A 20418-nucleotide genomic window follows, 5' to 3' on the forward strand; every position below is an offset into this window, starting at 1 on the left:
TAATATCTAGTGAGCATCTTTCCCTTTGACGTTCGACGTTCGCGTTAAAAAAAAAACAAAAACAAATTATATTTTAAAAATTAGTAGACGAACAATTAGGATTAGTTTTTGCGGAACTTACGATTAAATAAATGAAGTATTTGTCGTAGGGGGAGGGTTTTTGTGAATATAGGCGTGGGTGGGTCGTAGGTACCACCACATGCCTACGTATAGGGTAAAAGAGCGCGCTCTCGTGGTGGCTTTGGTGACGTCAGGTAAAAGGGGACTGTTCAAAAGGCCAATACGTGAAACGGCTCGGCTCTTACTTCAGTATTTTCTCAGATTGGATGCCAGAGTCGAGCGGGCGAGCAAATCTCGCGAGCGTCAAAGGAACCCCATCCGAAACGGGACACATCCGCGAGTGGTCAATCTAACAACTAATATTGTCCCCATCCTGTTGCGCTAATTATAACCAACGGTCGTTAAAATTATCCGGACACCTCCGATTCCCCCGAAACTTAATCAGTTTTACGAAAAATTTTAATTTGTTCCAATCATGTTTTTACAAATTTCTTTTTTCTAAATAAGTTTTCTTTCAAAATTATTTTCAATATTAAGTATATATTGAAATGAGATAAGAATTAACTATTTGAAACTGAAAATATTTTGGAGTTGCGAAAGTTTTCTTTTACAACCCCGAGTTCTTATTGGCTGAAAAATATTTAAAACTATCTCCGCGAAAAAATAAAAAGTATACGATAAATTGATAATTAATAATTTAACGAGAAGAAACAAGAACAAATAAATAATAAAGTTGCGAATTAAATTAATTTCACTCGGGTATGGGAAGAAAGTTCGGCAAAAACTCCAGTTGCTGGCAAACGGCATGGTTCGTCACTTGCATCGCCGCTTGCTTGACGCTGACCGGTGAGTATTAAAACTTTCAATTCTTGTTGTTAATATGTAACGCACCTTTTCAAGACCCTTACAATAGTTTCTTCGTGAAATTACTCACTATGAAATTAACTTTTAACCAAAATTTCACGAAAAAAACTTGCTCTAACAATTCCATAAAAAACCTGTTTATAACCAAGAATACCCTAAAAAACACGTTTTTAACCAACAATCCCATAAAAAACACGTTTTTAACCAACAATCCCATAAAAAACACGTTTTTAACCAACACTCCCATAAAAAAACAAGTTTTTAACCAACAATCCCATAAAAAAACCAGTTTTTAACCAACAATCCCATAAAAAACCAGTTTTTAACCAAAAATCCCATAAAAAACAAGTTTTTAACCAACAATCCCATAAAAACACGTTTTTAACCAACAATCCCAAAACAAACACGTTTTTACCAACAATCCCATAAAAAACACGTTTTTAACCAACAATCCCATAATAAACACGTTTTTAACCAACAATCCCATAATAAACACGTTTTTAACCAACAATCCCATAATAAACACGTTTTTAACCAACAATCCCATAATAAACACGTTTTTAACCAACAATCCCATAAAAAACAAGTTTTTAACCAACAATCCCATAAAAGCACGTTTTTAACCAACAATCCCATTAAAAAGCCAGTTTTTAACCAACACTCCCATAAAAAAAAACACGTTTTTAACCAAAAATCCCATAAAAAACCATGTGTTTAACCAATAATACCATAAAAAACCAGGTTTTTAACCAATGATACCATAAAAAACTAGTTTCAACCAAAATCCCACGAAGTAAATTCGTTTCTAACTAACAATCACACGAAAATTACTTGTTTTTTTTTTTGTTTTGTTTTTTTTCAATTTCAACTGTATCATCATTTTGCTATGACGACCTATACAATACTTTTAATTGAATTAGAGTAAAAACCGTGTAAGAAGCATGGCCACGGTCTTCCCAATATAAATTCCGCGCTTTATAACTAGTACTATTTTCGCTATTGATAAATCCAATTCAAAAGGTAGGTATAGCGCGAGTAAAGTGATACTGGCATCCCGAAAACTATAGCTTTTGATTGAATTTTGAAAACCGATACACTTTGCGAAGATTATATTTATTTTTGTCAAAAACTTTAAAGTTCAACAACCGAAATTTCTCTCTAAAATTTCAAGGGACGAATCACCGTGAATGGATGACGTAGAACTATAATGTTTCCATTGATTACAATTAACCCTTCCCCTCCACACACAAACTTACTAATTAAACGCTTTTAACCCGCAACAATAGGTATTCTTTAGTCATATGGGCATTATTTCGAAGGTTGCCCTTGTGACGTTGAAAACCCAATTCAATAACTTTAGTTAATAAGCAAATTTTATGACGTACGTTTGATCTTTTTTTCTTTAAAGACTAAATTGCACCGAAAATCTAATAAGGATGATTGATTTTTAATTTGAATTCGATTCCAGCAACTATAGTCACTTAACACCTTGATAAACTAAACTATATACGATCCACGGATATTTTTGATTGGAGCGTTGACAGGGTTGCCACAATTTGAAATAATCTTCAGATTGAAATGAATTCCTAGCTGACTTATCTAGGTTTTTTCCCCTGAATATTTCAAGTGAATTTCCCTAATTAATAATGTTCGCATTATATCTGTTAAGAATTTAATTGTGTCAACTCTTAATTATCAACGCTGTAAAATACGTTATCATTTTCGTATAGACCAAATCGAGAAATCTAATTCCTTGACCATTTTGTCCTATTTTCTAAATTCCCCAAATTATTTCCCGGAAATATGGCAACCTAATAACGCCAATTACAAATATTGAGTTGTTTTTTTGACGTGACAAGGTTCTAAGAAGGTATTGGGAGCTTGAATGAATCTTTTTACTTGAAAGGGTCAATTTATGTGTAAAAGGAATAAGACCTCCCAATTCTTTTTCCCGCCATCGCGATCCCAAAAACGTAATCAATTTAGGAGAGAGAGACCCTAAAAGATAGATCTGATAGAATCCCTACCCTAACATTTTTATTAAACGAGGACCGCCGAACTTATTATGAATTTGATGTTACGTCAATTAGGATGTAATTTGGCAAAACCACAAAAACATTTGCCATCTGGAAAGAAAACACAAAACGACAACCACAGAATATTTGACTTCAAAGTCCCTCTCGTAGTCTTTCATTCATCACCTTGACAACGACACGAAATTAATATAAACATATTTCTTTTAAATTTATTACAGTTAGATTAAGTCGGATTAAGGCGACATCGTTCGACTGACGTTTATCATTTTGAAATACAAGGGGAAGTCTATAAAAAGCCTAAAGCCAAGTAGCTAAACAAACTCGCTCTGCTCTTTTGTAACTATATTAAAAGTATAAGCGCGCCGCGTGGTGTCAATAGTCATTCTTTCCCAGATAACCTTTTCACTTGATTTATAACGCTTTAAGCTCGTGTAACACAACGCGAGCGAGAGGAGGAAGAGGTGTTGAAAATAGTTCCCGCCGGCTATTAGTTTAAGATAAATCTAGAATAAATAGTCCCCTATATCCTTCCGCCCATTCATTTCTAACTCGCTTCAAGGCGAAATTCTCTTTTGTCACAATTTATTTAAATTTGACAATAATGTTAAGTATCTTATAAATAGACGAGATGATAGATCCAGAAGATTCTATTATTATTCCCAAATCACAAAACCCAGTTAAATTTTAATTAACACTTCAAAAGAAATCCCTAAAAATTAACCGGTGAATATTGATGGAATTTAAATATTCTCTATAAAGGTTTAAATAGAGTTGGACGTGGAAGATTATTGTGAAAACGCGGTGAAGCGGCGCTACCTTCTAATCCTACCCTCCCTCTATTTTCGGGAAATTATCCATAGGAAGGGAATTATTTTTAAAAGATCTCTAGGCCTATATTTAGAAATCGAATTATTTTGCATGAGGAATAATTTTTCAATTAGCGCGAGAAGTCTGATTCGTTGCCACGCGCGTTAATTTTGATTGAAAGGGCGCGCGGGAAAAGGGATCACGTGACATGATCAGTTAAGCCTAATTCTATTTAAAGGATAAAATTGGGAAAATTTCAATTGGTGTTTTACAATTTACAAATTAACGTTTACTCCGTGTCTCAAATGTCAACTTGGGTTGGACAAATTGGAAATTTTGAGAATTCGATTCGAAACGCGTATAGTAGTTTGTGACATTGACATTTTGATCCACGTGATTTGTATATAAGATCTTAGATAGTCCAGGATCGTCTTTTGAAACTATATATATATAAGAAACTAGAGTTCTAGATTTCCCGCTGCTTATTTCTAATTTCTTTCTGCCAGAAAAACCTGATGAATCGAGACGATTCTCGTCATTTCTCATCGTAATAGGTTATCTTCTGTGTCCCCCGTAAGATCGTCAAATTGCGTGGGAAACCAAGAAAATTAAACTTCAGCGCTTCATACTACTTTCTAGTTTCTTTATTCGGGGTCCTTATAAACCATATGTTGAATAATATATAATAATAATATAAGAATTTCTGCGGGATATAAACTTTGGTGGTGAAAATACTTTAAAATATTCACCTGTGAATTTTAACAGCTTATCTTTTATCTCTAAAAAAATGGCAAGAGAAAAACCACCCCATTGTAAGTTTCCCCAGGGGTATTCCTCCGCGGAACTATTTTCGTCCGTTCTGTTTCGCCAAAATGAAAGCCCTCTTTCTTTTCCTCACTAGATCTAAGTACTTGTAGGTGAGGGTGGTTTCTTGGAGAGCTACTTGAGAAGCGTTTCAGTGGATAAAACGTATCGCGTGTTTTTCTGATCTAACAATAGACAATAGTGAACTACTTTTAAGGTGTCCCTGCTCCGTCACCAGTCATACTAGCTTCCACCTTACCTTCTTATTTTTTTTGTTGCTTGGGCGTGTCTGTGTTTTGTATTTAAGTACGTATGGTTTTTCTATTATCGGGTAGCTAAACTCGTTTAGGGTTCGTAAGTTTTCGCTTTTAACCCGTAAGCCCAACTAATCCTAACATCTAGCCCGTGTCATTCTTAAATATTTTATAAACAACTCGCCACCCCAATGTACCCCTCTCCACCCAATCTCCTTTATAGTATTTGAGGGCCTTGGAAATATATATTTATGTAAAAGGACAATTTGAACGATAATTGTACATAGCCAATAAGATTGGAAACAAATTAATAACTTGGACGAAAAAAAAACAGAAAATAAAATAAAAAACTGAAACCAAAAATTTGCGCGATTAAAAGTTAAAGTAACCAAACTCATTAAGGAACAACTAAGAAAAAGTTTCTCAATTAAAGAAGTTTCCAAGAAAAGTTAAAATTAGTTAGAAAAGAAAAGAATTTTTTTTTGGCTTTTAGGAGAAAGCTGAATTGTCTCCCACACAATATTCGCCGTTAATCATTAATGTCTTTTACTCCATAACTTAATCCTCTTTGTTTCTTTATTTTTTAAACAATACCCTTCTTGACTTAAACCGCGATAAAGAGATGGGTACGCGCCATCTTTTTTTTCGCAAAGCGTTACTCACAGAAAGACAGAAATAGTCGCGTTACGTGTCTTACGATAATAACAATTACTCAAAGCTAAAAGTACTAATTACCCAAATCAAGAAAACCAGTATTAAACTTAACTAAAGCTGGAGTTGTACTTGTAGGTCTAATAATGTCTATTTTTCTCGGACACTATGAGGGGAATTAAAAAAAAAATGATTGACGTTGGCGGAAAATCCGCGGTAATAGCCATTGCCAAGGCGCGGGAAAGCCTCCAAAGCTTAGCTAGACATTGGTGGTCCTAAGTTAGTCCCTAAAAATAATCTTACAACTGGATTCTACGAGATAGTCATGCAAATGAAATTTTGGAATGGCGTTAAGTTGAATAAAAGACGCGGGCCCCGCGGATTGAATCCATCCACTGAGAGATTTTAAACTAAAATTTTTACTCCGTCCATGTTACTAAAACGAATGAAGATAAGGCGTTAATCATTACGCGTATATAGATAGGGAGTGCATTCGGATTTCAAGATGGATAAATAACTTAAGACCCGGGGGGGGGGTTCTCTCATTCTCTCAGTCGCTTAACAATTGAATCGCAAGTATATACTCAGACAGATTTACAAAGCTTATCTTTTTCGCCTACAATGAAAGGAGAGAGCCTCTGCACCGCCAGGATTTGAATTATTTAAATATTAAATCGAGATTTGGGGCCTATTTTAGAACAATGAACTGACAAAGGAATAACCCGCAAATACCTAGATTATGAGTTACCAAAGTTTCGGAGTTCAATATTAGAAAGAAAAAAAAATCAAAGAATAATTTTGAAGACTGAGATTGTGCAGAAGCCATAAGTTCAAATGACTTTTGCTTAAACAGCGTTGAAACCTAAAACGTAACCTAACCAGCATGGCCATTGGTCAACTACTCTAATAACGCTTTCTGTAGGTATATTTTGGGAGTTTTTCGCTATACGTACAAGAAAGCAGAAGTGAGATGAGACCAGAAGTACCAGAAGTGGTATGATACTAGAAGTATTGAGCTAACCAAATTCTTCACTCGGCATTAGTGAAAAGACTTGATAAAACACAAACGGTTGGCCCTCTAGTGGCGGTTTCTGAAATTTCCCCTCCAAAACGTGAGACGCTCGCGGTGGTAGACGGCCGAACTAGATTCAAGAGCCGGGTCCGTGTTTCGCCGCTTTAGGTTGAGGGGAAGGGGGTAAGAAATGTTTTTGGAACTCGACCAATTTTTTTCTCTCCGCGATGGAAGCGGCATAAAATCCTCAAATTTGTTCACTAGTGCCAGGATCTACTATCAATGCTAGAGCCCTTCACTTCTAGTCTCATACCACTTCTGGAAGTACTGAGCTAACCAAATTCTTCACTCGGCGAACGTGAATATTCTTGATAACGCAAGAACGGTTGGCCCTCTAGTAGCGGTTTCAGAATTTCCCCTCCAAAACGTGAGACGCTCGCGGTGGTAGACGGCCGAACTAGATTCAAGGAGCCGGGTCCGTGTTCCGCGGCTTTAGGTTGAGGGGAAGGGGGTAAGAAATGTTTTTGGAACTCGACCAAATTTTTTCTCTCTAGCGTAGGCGCCATTGAAGCTGCGTAAAATCCTCAAATTTGTTCACTAATACCAGGATCTATTACCAATGCTAGAGCCCTTCACTTCTAGTCTCATCTCACTTCTGAAGAAAGACATATCCATTTACCCAAGTACACGTTCTCTGGGTAGGGGTTCCTAAAGTATTTAAAATATCGGCGACGGGACCCTATTTTTAATCATACTTTTCAGTACACTGTACGCCAGCCACGCTGATAAAGGGAGTTAACACCGGTAACAAAGTCCGGGAAAAATGAGCGAAGAAATTGGAGCCAATTAAAGGGGGGTCAACTGACAAATGGACTCTAACCTCGGAACGGATATCAAAAGAGGGCTATACTCGTAAATTTAAAATGTATTTCATACACATATCCATCGCGAATGCGAAAACGCCATAACAGACACAGCAGGCTACAACTTTCGACCAAGGGTATTATGGGTAATAGAATTAAACAGACCAATATCGAGTTAGGATACTTTTGATCTTAGCTATAATTACAGTGTCTAGGCGAGCACGTAGTCAACTTATTTTTAACCCCGACGAAATGACCGTAGTGACGTCACTTCCGGCAAAAATGAGTAGGCGGAACCCGTCTTAGAAAAGATCCGAAGCATGGGGGAATAGGGGAAGGGGAGGGGAGGGCAAACCGAGTTATTAATTAGAGTCGATAATTAAGAAGCGTATCTTAATTACGAGCGAGGTGGACGTACGCGGATTGAAAGAAAAGTCAGTCTCTCTCCCCCCGCATTCTTAGAGTTAGAAGAGAAAAGGCGTCGTTCGCCTACTTTACAATTCCCATTCGTGATTTGGCTCGAGGCATGCTGGGAAAAGGTAACTGGGTTAAGCCTTGCCATCTTTGATTAGCGAACGTTTAATTTATATTGATTTGATTTTAGTAATATCGAAATTCCGATAATTTTAACCGCCTCGAAACTTTTCTTCCCGAAAAATATTTAACTTTCCGACGCGATCAAGATTAAGTTAAAATTTATAAATGCAATATTGGTTGGGCGCCAAGAGGCAGAATACGCGCGTCTGACGATATTTCAAAGAGATAGTGACGCCTTATATCATTTAATTATTTACAACACGGAGTTCAATAAAGGGAATTTTTAATAGGGTTTAAAGGCAAGAAGAAGAAGCTTGCAGTTCAATTCAAATCAGTACTTTGGCTGACAACACTGCACCGAAGTTGAAGTTTAGAGAGTGGGAAGGAATTTTATCTAGTTATCCCTTTAGTAAAAACTATTTATAGAAAATTTAAAATGAGCTTACTGACATTACCTAATTTTGAGATATAGTAGAATATATAAAGAATAAGTGTCAAAATTTATACTTAATTCAATTAATTCGCGTTTGAAACTTTATAAAACTTGGCAAAAATAATACACCAGTCCAAACTAATTCATTTTTGTGACTGAAAAAGGATCCATAGATCGTTTGATTTTGAATGATTATAGTTTCTTAGCATCGATAGCTCTTTTTTCCACCCACGTCGCGAGATAGTATTATCACCGAGGCTCGAGAGAGTGAAGGGGTGGTGGGGGTTAAAAGTTACGTGGCGCAATGTCACGAGGTCATAAAAAAGGGCGTAAGCGTTCAGGACCCAAAATCCCCCTGAAGCGGTAAATTAGATCTTTGATCTCGTGCGGAGCTCCAAAGAGCTCGATGAAACATTCCCGCGAGATTTCGGGTTCCAAGCAATCGGAGTCATCGCGCCGTACGACGACGTTTATATTTGACGCTATTTCACCCCTGAGGACATATCTCTCAGCAAAAAGCTTCCGAGGAGCTTTTTCGTTTCAGCAAATCAGGCCGAGAAAAGAAATTCAGAGTGTTTTTACACGGAACCTATCTCCTAATACGACAAATAAACTTCGTTAGGAACGTTTAAGGGACATTGTCATTGACAGCTGGAAGGGTCGCGGCTCGATCTGACCCTTTAAAGAGTTGCGGTTTAAGCGGGGTCAAAAGGTTAAGGCAGATTGCCCGATGAAATGCCTACATTAAACACGCATTTCTTGAAGACTAATTGATTCATTTTCATTTTGAGCCGCAAAACTATTGGTTTTGGAAAGTTTGAGATTTCTCGTATTGAATAAGGCCTATCTGTCTATTCTCGGTGGTCAGGAACTTTCTTTGTGTATAGTTGATATTGGGGTCCCTAGACGGTTACCATCGTTATCCAATTCTATTGAATGGAACCCACCTTCTTACAGTATACATTATTTGGCGGTAGTTTCGCGGCTTGGGTTTCCGTTGTAAAGGTTCAAGGGTTGGGATGGGGGGAGGTGACTGGGGTCTCGCTTGACCACTCTCTTTGATAGCGTGGGATGAATTACAGCGGCCTGTTGTCAACTCTCCATCCACACCAATGGCCAATTAACCTTTTACCGCGCGCCCGTTTCCCTGACCGCTCGACGATAGCTGATGGCCAATTGACACACGGACTATACCGCTACCTCGTAACTCAAATATGGTTAATATTATCACAGGATACGGCTAAGGGGGTTGACACTACAACAAATATTGTTGTAACCCCGAGTTGAGTTTCGGATTTATTCGGAATTCAAGAGCGTGTTTTACGTTGACAAGGTGAAAGTCGTTATATTTCAATCAATGAACATTGGGTTTTGAAAATTCAAGAGTATATCGTAATAATTCTTACAGAGTGATTGTCACCTCGGTACTATCAGGAATATATACGTATAACCAGAAGTGAGATGAGACCAGAAGTACTGAGCTAACCAAATTCTTCACTCGGCGAAAGTGAATATTCTTGATAACACACCAACGGTTGGCCATCTGGTAGCGGTTTCTGAATTTTCCCTCCAAAACGTGAGACGCTCGTGGCGGTAGACGGCCGAACTAGATTCCAGCACCCGCGTCCCTGTTCCGCGGCTTTAGGTTGAGGGGAAGGGGGTAGGAAATGTTTTTGGAACTCGACCAATTTTTTTATCTCTAGTGTAGGCGCAGGGATGGAAGCGGCATAAAATCCTCAAATTTGTTCACTAGTGCCAGGATCTACTATCAATGCTAGAGCCCTTCACTTCTAGTCTCATCTCACTTCTGGTATAACCAGGAAGGACCACTTCATATTCTGATATATTTCTTCCGAGTTAAACCAAAATATACAATTTTAAAAACTCTTTTAATATTACAACCTAAAATCAAACAAAATCCTTAAAATATAAAAAAGTAAATATCATTTTTGGTTCTTTTTCGTGAATGAATTATTCATTGGTAACCCCTCGAGGGTGCAATAGCCAATAGCAATATCAGTGAAGGAAATGACCCAAGGCCCTAAAGGGTTTTATAAGATGATCTAACATTTCCCGGTATTTATTCTCCCGAACTAGGACCAGATGAGATCTCGGACTCTTTTTCAAGATACACAAATTATATAGCTTCACTTTCTTATAAAAGCCCCGCAGCTAGAAACGGAGCTCCAAGGAAGATTCTTTCTCGATCGGATTTTTACAGTTCATCTCGGGTTGAAGAGACTTTAACCCGTGACGTATTCCGCCGAAATAGACATTTAGATCTACAAAACGTGATTGTCGGCGAGTGCACGGATGCTCCAAGGAAGACTCAGTTCAGTTACAGTTCATCTCGGGTTGAAGAGACTTTAACCCGTGACGTATTCCGAAAATAGACATTTAGATCTACAAAACGCGATTGTTGGCGAGTGCACGGATAGCTCAATTAGAACTGGAGAAAATGGGGTAAACTATAGCGCAATTAAAAACAAGGTGTTTTTAAAAATAAACCAAGTTCTCAATTTGTTTGAAGCTGGCTTCAGGGGCAATCCATTTCCGGTACGGGTCGATAATTCTTAAGAGGTTTGGGTCCACGCTCAAGGTGCGGTGGCTTCTTTTGTTTACGAAGAAAGTGGGGTTCCTATCACCTTCCGACCTAATTGTCCGCAGAACCACTTAAAATCTCATTCTTCTCAAGTAAAACGCGAAACTCCGGTGGTTTCCTCATTTAAATTTAACTCCATAAACATTGACCGAAAGATTCCGACCCGTGTCTCATTTGCCCCAAATATCCTATTACCCAAATCTAATTAATGACCTATTTTTAACCTAAAACTCTCGTGTACTTCAATAATCAAAGATAATTATACGAGCGAGACGGCTGTCTCATTTTGCCCCAGTATTATATTACTCAAATCTTACCATTTTTTAATTTTCTTTAAATAATTAAAGTTAGTTTCGTAAACATTTCCCAGAACACAGCCACACCAGAAGTGAGATGAGACTAAAAGTACTGAGCTAACCAAATTCTTCACTCGGCGAAAGTGAATATTCTTGATAACACACCAACGGTTGGCCCTCTAGTATAGCGGTTTCAGAATTTCCCCTCCAAAACGTGAGACGCTCGCGGTGGTAGACGGCCGAACTAGATTCAAGGAGCCGGGTCCGTGTTCCGCCGCTTTAGGTTGAGGGGAAGGGGGTAAGAAATTTCTTTGGAACTCGACCAATTTTTTTCTCTCTAGCGTAGGCGCGATTGAAGCGGCGTAAAATCCTCAAATTTGTTCACTAATGCCAGGATCTATTACCAATGCTAGAGCCCTTCACTTCTAGTCTCATCTCACTTCTGGCCACACGTATATAACTTTAAAGGGGTACTTAAATTACGAATCACGTCGAAATGCAAAACATAGATACGCTAAAAAAAACAAAACAAATATGGAAAGGGGCGTGATTTCCCTAAAGCCCCAATGAAATTTACCCAAAAAATAATCGAGAGTTGTTTGCCTTAAGGTTATAACGTCACGAATGATCTCTTGGGGGTTTTGGGGTGTAAAAGGCCTCAGTAATATTTCATTCTTTTCTTTTTCCTTGTGAATGTCGCATTATTTTCTTTCTATCTTATCGGATTTGCCAATTTTCGTGAATGGAATCTCGGAGCTCCAATAAACCCGACTGTTGTTTATTCTACAATATTTGGGAGATGGGTTACCCTAAGATACACCCGTTCCCTTAAAGCGATGTGTAAGGTCAGATTTATTTCGAATATAGGGCCTAGTTAGAATTGGAAGTCCAGTCAAAAACTGTCAACAAATATTTGTCCCAGTCTATCTTAAAACCAAAATTTTATAAAAAATGATGACAATTGTTCATCGCTAACCTATAGTCTTTCGACAGAGCTTCCCCTCCAAGAGTCGTGGGTCATAGCGATTTATACTTCACTAACCTTGATGGGTCATCCCCCAAGCACGAGGAAATTTCTAAGAACCCTCGTGTCCGTTTTATTGGCTCGAGAATGTTTAGCGCGCGATTTCAAATGCGATAGCACGTGGGTCAGGCTTTTGGGCGGGTTATTACATTCAACCTATATTAATACTACGAAAGGCAACCCGCTCGTGGCCCGACACCCATATCGAAATGCCATCCATATCTTGTCAGATTCAATTTTTTACCCATCTTTCATTAAGTGACAAAACAATGTAGGTGTTGGATATTGGTTTAGTTGTTTGTGATTGATATATTTACTCGGTGATCATGGTACGATATACCAGAAGTGAGATGAGACTAGAAGTACTGAGCTAACCAAATTCTTCACTCGGCGAAAGTGAATATTCTTGATAACACACCAACGGTTGGCCCTCTAGTGGCGGTTTCAGAATTTCCCCTCCAAAACGTGAGACGCTCGCGGTGGTAGACGGCCGAACTAGATTCAAGCACCCGCGTCCGTGTTTCGGAAGGGGGTAAGAAATTTTTTTTGGAACTCGACCAATTTTTTTCTCTCTAGCGTAGGCGCGATTGAAGCGGCGTAAAATCCTCAAATTTGTTCACTAGTGCCAGGATCTACTATCAATGCTAGAGCCCTTCACTTCTAGTCTCATCTCACTTCTGGGTATACTGAACCGTTTTATGGCCAACTCACTAGGCCCTCGAAAGAATAAAAATGTTTATCACTTACCTTATCATCGCCGTTGACCTTTTACTTACGAGCTTCCTCGATGCAGATGGCGTATCCCGCGAAGACGACGAGACGCGTCTAGCGATGGACGAAGTTGGTCGTTTGTTCCGTCGAATGTTTCCCCTGGTTCCGGACAAGGCTCAGTACTTTTGGAAGAGCAGTCACTTGGGAGGGACGTTACTTTTGAGGAACCCTCAAGAACGAACAGCCATGGTGCAAAAAGACAGCCCGGCCGTCGGAGACGTTCGATTGCAAGGAGGCACGAGTCCTTGGCGATTGGAATTGCAGTTTCGAAAGAGGGGTCCCGATTGCATGCGCAAATGTATAGCTCAGGGAGTTCTACATCCGGTCCAGTGTCATTCCCTGTGCTGAAGAAGATGATACGCCTCCTTTGTCCTTCCTCTAATTCCTTCTCTTCTAAGTACTTCACGACGGGAGATCATACCGAAACGCGTTTACTGACCAAACTAAAATTAAAAAATAAAGGACATCCGAATGTAAGCGATAAGGTAAGAAAAAATATTGATTTGACCTTTGACCCTTCTAATAATATTAATCTAACAAAAAAAATTTTCCCATCTAGTGATCTTCACGATTGGTGACTGCGTATTTAATTTTAAAATATTATAATTAAATTTAATTATAAAATTAAGTTAAAAATTCACCAATCACGAGGAACTCTTAAAAATATTTTACTCCGAACTATTTAAATAAATTCGAGTCGTCACGGCGCGTTTTAATTATTAATTAATTAATTAATCGTTAATTAAGTTTAAATATTAATCAAAGAGCCAAAAGTTAAGTTTCAAATGAGATAAAAAAATAATGAATAAAAATGGTACTTTTTACCGAATAGATAAATATAATTAAAGTTAAAAAATTAATTAAAATTTACGGGGAAAATACATAAAGGTTTAGAGGATACTTAAAAAAATATGTCAGGAGCACCTCCTTAAGTACCAAATTATAATTAAGAAATATTGAAGAATATGAAACCTCTAATTTCGGCACAATTAATTAAAAATCGGTTAAAATTAATCAAAATAAATATTAAAAATGGTGATTAATTATATTAAATATCTAATTAATATAATTAATTATGGGTAAAAATTGTTATTAATCCAAAAAAAAATATATAATCCTATGTAAAAATCATTTGTGTTTGAATAATATATAAATATATTTACGTGACGAGTGAAAAATAAACAAATAAATTAAAACAAAAGAAAACCAAAAATATATATATCAATAAATTTGAAAATTAAAACCACAAACTAATGTAGTTTTTAATGTAGATATATGTGTACAAAAAAGAATGCGAGGAAGACTTAAGTTAATTAAAATCGAGTCTTTGTCCGTAATAAAAAAAATAAAGCAGCATTACATCTTTCCGTATTATCTAAGAGTTATTTACATTATTGCTTACACGCTTAAAGAGTAGCTTTGACTTTAATTAGGAACTCCAATTTTAAACAATGTTCAAGTCCTCTTAAACACAAACCATGTCTTTAACCAGAAGTGAGATGAGACTAGAAGTGAAGGGCTCTAGCATTGGTAATAGATCCTGGCACTAGTGAACAAATTTGAGGATTTTATACCGCTTCCCACGCGCCTACACTACTGAGAAAAAAATTGGTCGAGTTACAAAAAAAATTTCCTACCCTCTTCCCCTCAACCTAAAGCGGCCGAACAAGGACGCGGCTCCTTGAATCTAGTTCGGCCGTCTACCACCGCGAGCGTCTCACGTTTTGGAGGGGAAATTCTGAAACCGCCACTAGAGGGCCAACCGTTGGTGTGTTATCAAGAATATTCACTTTCGCCGAGTGAAGAATTTGGTTAGCTCAGTACTTTTAGTCTCATCTCACTTCTGCTTACACGCTTAAAGAGTAGCTTTGACTTTAATTAGGAACTTCAATTTTAAACAATGTTCAAGTCCACTTAAAAACAAACCACGTCTTCAACCCATTCTTCTCATCGAGTAGTCTCTGATAACTAGAGCGCGACAATAAAATCTTAATGAATGTAAGAGTTATTTTCTACCGTAAACTTCTACTATAATAAAACTCAATTTGAAGAGCGTAGAAACTCTAGTCAAGAATTCAAACAAGGCAATCCACCGGGATGATACGAATTCGGGAATATTTTATCAATGGCACCACCGCTACCAGCTCTGTAAGGCGATTCTCTCATATCAAACCCTTTTTCATGGTATTCCTCCAGGATTCGATAATAAGGCGAATTTCCAGCGTGAACCGTGTACAATGTAGGCGGAGAACTATTTTGAACTACGACGAATCGTGAACCGGAAGCGCGTCCACCAATACCACTGGCAGCCATAGCGGATGTTTCGAACAAGCATTCTTCGCTATCAAAGTTAATGGACATAGTTTTGCGTCGATGGCATTTGCGAAGGATTACGTAGCAAACAGAAGCGACTGACAAGATACCCAAAGACAAAGCCAAGATGAAAGCGGCCAACTCAATTTTGTCACTGGAAGTTAATTATTATTTAGTCCCTGACCTTTAACCTCTATGTTAAACACGAATCTATAGTTATTTACCCGTATGAATTATCCATGTTGCGTTTAGTTCCGATTTTGAACGCGTCTGACTCTAGGGGTAAACGAACCTGTTGGTTTATATAGTTTGGGGCTTAGCTAAGGTGTTAGTAAATAATTGTGTCACTGGCTTAATTCACCGAGTTTGAAACTACGACACGTTTCAACTACTACGGAAGGTAAAAATGCTCTAGGTGGTGGAAATTCAATTTGACAACAGGTGCGCGATGCGTCGTAATTTCATTCAAAAGCCCGCGTAGTTTATTGCCCTTTTGCATTATTTCATCGCAATCTTTATCACCTTTTGTTTTGTTCAAATTAAATTTATTCATATAACCCTATCAGTTTTTGAATTTATCGATTGTTTGGAACATCTGGTATGATGACTTTGAATTCAAACTTTTCCCGCCAATACCGTTGTAGCAGGAAGCAAAATTGTAATTAATTTTTATTTTAATAGTAATGAACAAATCATAAAATAATTTTACATATAGCTAGGGCATATCCCAGACTATATTAGATAAAAATTTCATAAACTTTCACCCGGCCGTTTTTGAGAAAAGTGAACTTTTGCAAAAGATCCATTTTCCCGCCTGGACTTGACATCGGCCATAAACGGTAATAGTTTTTAATTAATTTCTACTAAAATAATTAACCCATTAACAAATAATTTTACACATAGATAGAGGACAATATAAAGTACATTCTCTGAAAGTTTCATGAACTTTGATCGAACCGCTTTAGAGAAAAATGGACTTTTGAAAATCGATAGTATCACCATATCCTTCAAACTCAGAGAATGAGTTTAGAGGTTTAGACTCAGGTTTATATGTACTCTAACGTTAGGTTGAAAATTATTCCCATTATAGGAACTACTATAAAGGTAAGAAACAACTATACCGCCATCTATCGGGCAGGAAGCACAACATTAAAATCGATCGTTTCCCGGTTTTTCTACGAATCCCCGCTGAGGATGGACCCTAAAAGGCACACCTTTCACAACAGCACACTTTTCACAACGCCTAAAAATACCTATTTCGCATCGCCTTTCAGAAGTCGTTTTTTATCACAATGCAATATGCCCCCCCCCCCGCACATACTAAAAACTTATAAGTAAATTTTTATCACACTGCTAATTCCCGCAAATACAAAGAATTAACATAAGCATTAAAGTAAGCACTGAAGTAAGTCAACCAACACAGCCGGTACACACTTATTTTAATGAAATCAACAAAAACATGAAGGAACGAATTTATTTTACTAAAATCCTAAAAAAAAACATCATATTCCCAGAAAGACCGAAGCTTAGCGTAAGTTTTGCGGTAGGCTGCGGTAGCTGGAAATCCGCGGCCGCGCCGGCACACCTTCTTTTCACAACCGGTACGGGAGGGACTCGTTTCCCCGTCGACTCCATCGACTCAAGGCGGCGTGCCAAGGCTTAGGAAAAGACACACCTTTTCAGCTTCGAGAATCTAACGCCAGGTAGCGCGCTCATTTCACTTAGACCAATGGGGTAATCAGCCACTCTCAAACGCCAAATTTAAATCGTTCAAACTCATTTTTCAAAGTAAGCAGATTCCTCTGTTGGTAAAGGAGTTAGGGGCGAGCGAGTTTCAACGATGTGCACTTTTGGTTTTTCTATCTATACACTTTTGATAAAAGCCTTCCAAATTTCTTCAGGATAATGTAATTACTTTTCTATTTAGTATCAACTTTGCAAGCCAAATCCTTCTTAATTCCTCTCAATCCCGTTTCAAAGGGCTAAGTAATTAATTGTCTTAAAATAATTAATTAAGCTAACTTTGGAGAATTACGAATTAAGTTTTTAAAACGCTCATTTATTGTTGACGGGGGAAGTTTGTAAAAATGCACTGAAACTAAAAGACACCTTCTTTAACATTTTATTCACAAATTTAAATAATTGCAACGGCTTAAAAATTTAAACGGTTTATCAAGTTTAAAATATTTTATGTAACCATTAGGTGGCAATATCAATAAATTTCGAACATTAAAAAATAGTAATAAAGATTAAATTAACGCAAAACAATTAATGGAATGATAAAAAGTTATAATTAATTGAAACAATAATACTTAAAATAAAAATTTAATTTAAAAATTTAAACAGTTTATTAAATTTAAAATATTTTACGTAACCATTAGGTGGCAATTTACATTAAAATTTATTACATTAAAAAAATAGTAATAAAGATTAAATTAACGCAAAACAATTAATGGAATGATAAAAAGTTATAATTAATTGAAACAATAATATTTAAATAAAAAGAAAACATAATTAAATGAAATAATATTTAAATAAAAAGAAAATTTAAAAACTTAAAATTTAATTTAAAAAACTTCTGCGGCTAAACGTAAAATATAGGAATCGTCTAAAGTTCGGTTTCCTCCTATAGTACAACAGTCCTGTTCATTGAATTCAATATAGCGGTCTACTAGAGATTGGGATATTCCCCAAACTTTAATTTTAAAAATTTAATTTTAAAAATAAAATTTAATTTTAAAAATAAAATTTAATTTTAAAAATAAAATTTAATTTTAAAAATAAAATTTAATTTTAAAAATAAAATTTAATTTTAAAAATAAAATTTAATTTTAAAAATAAAATTTAATTTTAAAAATAAAATTTAATTTTAAAAATAAAATTTAATTTTAAAAATAAAATTTAATTTTAAAAATAAAATTTAATTTTAAAAATAAAATTTAATTTTAAAAATAAAATTTAATTTTAAAAATAAAATTTAATTTTAAAAATAAAATTTAATTTTAAAAATAAAATTTAATTTTAAAAATAAAATTTAATTTTAAAAATAAAATTTAATTTTAAAAATAAAATTTAATGTTAAAAATAAAATTTAATGTTAAAAATAAAATTTAATGTTAAAAATAAAATTTAATGTTAAAAATAAAATTTAATGTTAAAAATAAAATTTAATGTTAAAAATAAAATTTAATGTTAAAAATAAAATTTAATGTTAAAAATAAAATTTAATGTTAAAAATAAAATTTAATGTTAAAAATAAAATTTAATGTTAAAAATTTAATTTTAAAAATTTAATTTTAAAAATCTAACAAAATAATTGGTCTTCTCAAAATATTTGCTAGACCAAAGATACGTATGTTTCCGAGTCCTAATAACTCTCCATCAGGTGGAATAAATTTGGGATCACATTCATCTCTAATGGCACTCCATTCCCTATCTTCGACAAACTCTTTAAAAAGCTCCTAGAAATTATTAACTACTGTTGCTGTTAATAATTGATCAGTCTTATATATTACATCAATTATACTTTGTATTTTGGAAGTAGAGGTATAAAATGACGTCGGATGTTCTTTCCCTCCCTGACAAACGCCCTCTCCCTATGGTCATCGGACAAATGCATCATCTTATCCTCCATTTCCGAATTCTATTAAGCTTGTCATTAAAACGGAATAATTGTAAACTTTACAGAGCTCTAAGACACTATCGCGTGATGTCGTTGTAATTAAAAAAATCTTATCTGACTGATATTAAAAAGTACGTTGGTTATTTACCGTCAAAACAAGTAAACATTAAACAATCATCTCATCTGGGCCACCGAAGCCTTGGCTTAGTCATCCGCCGCTTTATATAGTATTAACTTATGAAACTTACCCACGGGGCCACACGACGTCTTTTAAACAAACTAAATTATAGCACGCTTAACTTTAAATGTTACTTCGTTAAATTATTAAACAAACTTCAGCAGCATCTGAAGCTGTATGGCTATTTATAGCCCTAGCTCGTCATTAATAAAACGGAGCAAAAAAAAAATCTGACAGTCAGCCTGATCGGCCTAGCGGAGGAAAAAATTATAAGATCGTGATTGGTTTAAAATTTCGAAGATAATTTGAAAAAAAGCGGGAACGTGGAACCACGGCCAACTTGGCCGTGGCTGGGAGTAAATGAAAAAGGTGTGCTAGTATCGGAAGGGGTTGTGAAAGAATAGACAGGTGATCTGGAATAGTTTAAGAAAAAGTGTGCCAGTTGTGCTATCGGAAGGGGTTGTGAAAGAAAGTATAGGTGTGCTGGGAGTAAATGAAAAAGGTGTGCTAGTATCGGAAGAGGTTGTGAAAGAATAGACAGATGATCTGGAATAGTTTAAGAAAAAGTGTGCCAGGTGTGCTATCGGAAGGGGTTGTGAAAGAGGTATAGGTGTGCTGGGAGTAAATGAAAAAGGTGTGCTAGTATCGGAAGAGGTTGTGAAAGAAAAGACAGGTGTGATGGGATAGTACAAGAACGACTTGAAGCGTAAAATAAGCGAAAAACATTAATTTTTGGTTCCTTTACTTTGAAAAATGAGTTTGAACGATTTAAATTTGGCGTTTGAGAGTGGCTGATTACCCCATTGGTCTAAGTGAAATGAGCGCGCTACCTGGCGTTAGATTCTCGAAGCTGAAAAGGTGTGTCTTTTCCTAAGCCTTGGCACGCCGCCTTGAGTCAATGGAGTCGACGGGGAAACGAGTCCCTCCCGTACCGGTTGTGAAAAGAAGGTGTGCCGGCGCGGCCCCGGATTTCCAGCTACCGCAGCCTACCGCAAAACTTACGCTAAGCTTCGGTCTTTCTGGGAATATGATGTTTTTTTTTAGGATTTTAGTAAAATAAATTCGTTCCTTCATGTTTTTGTTGATTTCATTAAAATAAGTGTGTACCGGCTGTGTTGGTTGACTTACTTCAGTGCTTACTTTAATGCTTATGTTAATTCTTTGTATTTGCGGGAATTAGCAGTGTGATAAAAATTTACTTATAAGTTTTTAGTATGTGCGGGGGGGGCATATTGCATTGTGATAAAAAACGACTTCTGAAAGGCGATGCGAAATAGGTATTTTTAGGCGT

The 20418-nt window shown here is 36.3% G+C and overlaps 2 protein-coding genes and 2 long non-coding RNA genes across 5 annotated transcripts in view; 1 reads left to right on the forward strand and 3 right to left on the reverse strand.

The window, feature by feature from the left end:
• FeCH (ferrochelatase, mitochondrial) overlaps nucleotides 1-13422 on the reverse strand; it is a 28577-nt gene extending 15155 nt beyond the window's left edge. The window contains exon 1 of the mRNA XM_089868587.1: nucleotides 13020-13422. The gene's annotated coding sequence lies outside the window, so the exon portion shown is untranslated. The remainder of the gene's footprint in view (nucleotides 1-13019) is intronic.
• Nucleotides 13330-20418, reverse strand: part of LOC149692721 (uncharacterized) — a 54554-nt gene continuing 47465 nt past the window's right edge. The window contains exon 3 of the long non-coding RNA XR_016382857.1: nucleotides 13330-13457. This is a non-coding gene — a long non-coding RNA (uncharacterized LOC149692721). The remainder of the gene's footprint in view (nucleotides 13458-20418) is intronic.
• LOC149692722 (deubiquitinating protein VCPIP1-like) lies at nucleotides 18470-19361 on the reverse strand. 2 transcript variants are annotated; one of them, XM_089868585.1, is made up of 3 exons: nucleotides 19098-19361; nucleotides 18854-18978; nucleotides 18470-18788 (listed from the first exon to the last, which is right to left on the reverse strand). In XM_089868585.1, exons 2-3 carry the CDS (start codon nucleotides 18959-18961, stop codon nucleotides 18624-18626), a joined length of 273 nt encoding a protein of 90 aa, XP_089724711.1. In that variant the 5' UTR covers nucleotides 18962-18978; nucleotides 19098-19361; the 3' UTR covers nucleotides 18470-18623. The 2 variants fall into 2 exon arrangements, with proteins under 2 accessions (XP_089724711.1, XP_089724712.1); XM_089868586.1 differs by having other exon boundaries at nucleotides 18473-18788; nucleotides 19198-19357.
• LOC149692723 (uncharacterized) lies at nucleotides 19520-20238 on the forward strand. The gene is made up of 2 exons (XR_016382856.1): nucleotides 19520-19599; nucleotides 19732-20238. It is a non-coding gene; the product is annotated as an uncharacterized LOC149692723 (long non-coding RNA).

This window comes from Phalangium opilio, unplaced genomic scaffold (assembly GCF_054372755.1).
Source record: "Phalangium opilio isolate 3A_F unplaced genomic scaffold, DU_Popi_V2 ptg000024l_1, whole genome shotgun sequence".
In the NCBI taxonomy this organism is placed as follows: domain Eukaryota; kingdom Metazoa; phylum Arthropoda; class Arachnida; order Opiliones; family Phalangiidae; genus Phalangium; species Phalangium opilio.

Bases quoted from the DNA above. Each gene is read 5' to 3' on its own strand.
- LOC149692722 (XM_089868585.1), bottom strand. From the start codon at position 18,961: ATGGAGGATAAGATGATGCATTTGTCCGATGACCATAGGGAGAGGGCG. The intron at 18,789-18,853 runs GTATAATTGATG...AATAATTTCTAG, and splicing joins CTCTACTTCCAAAATACAAA to GAGCTTTTTAAAGAGTTTGT.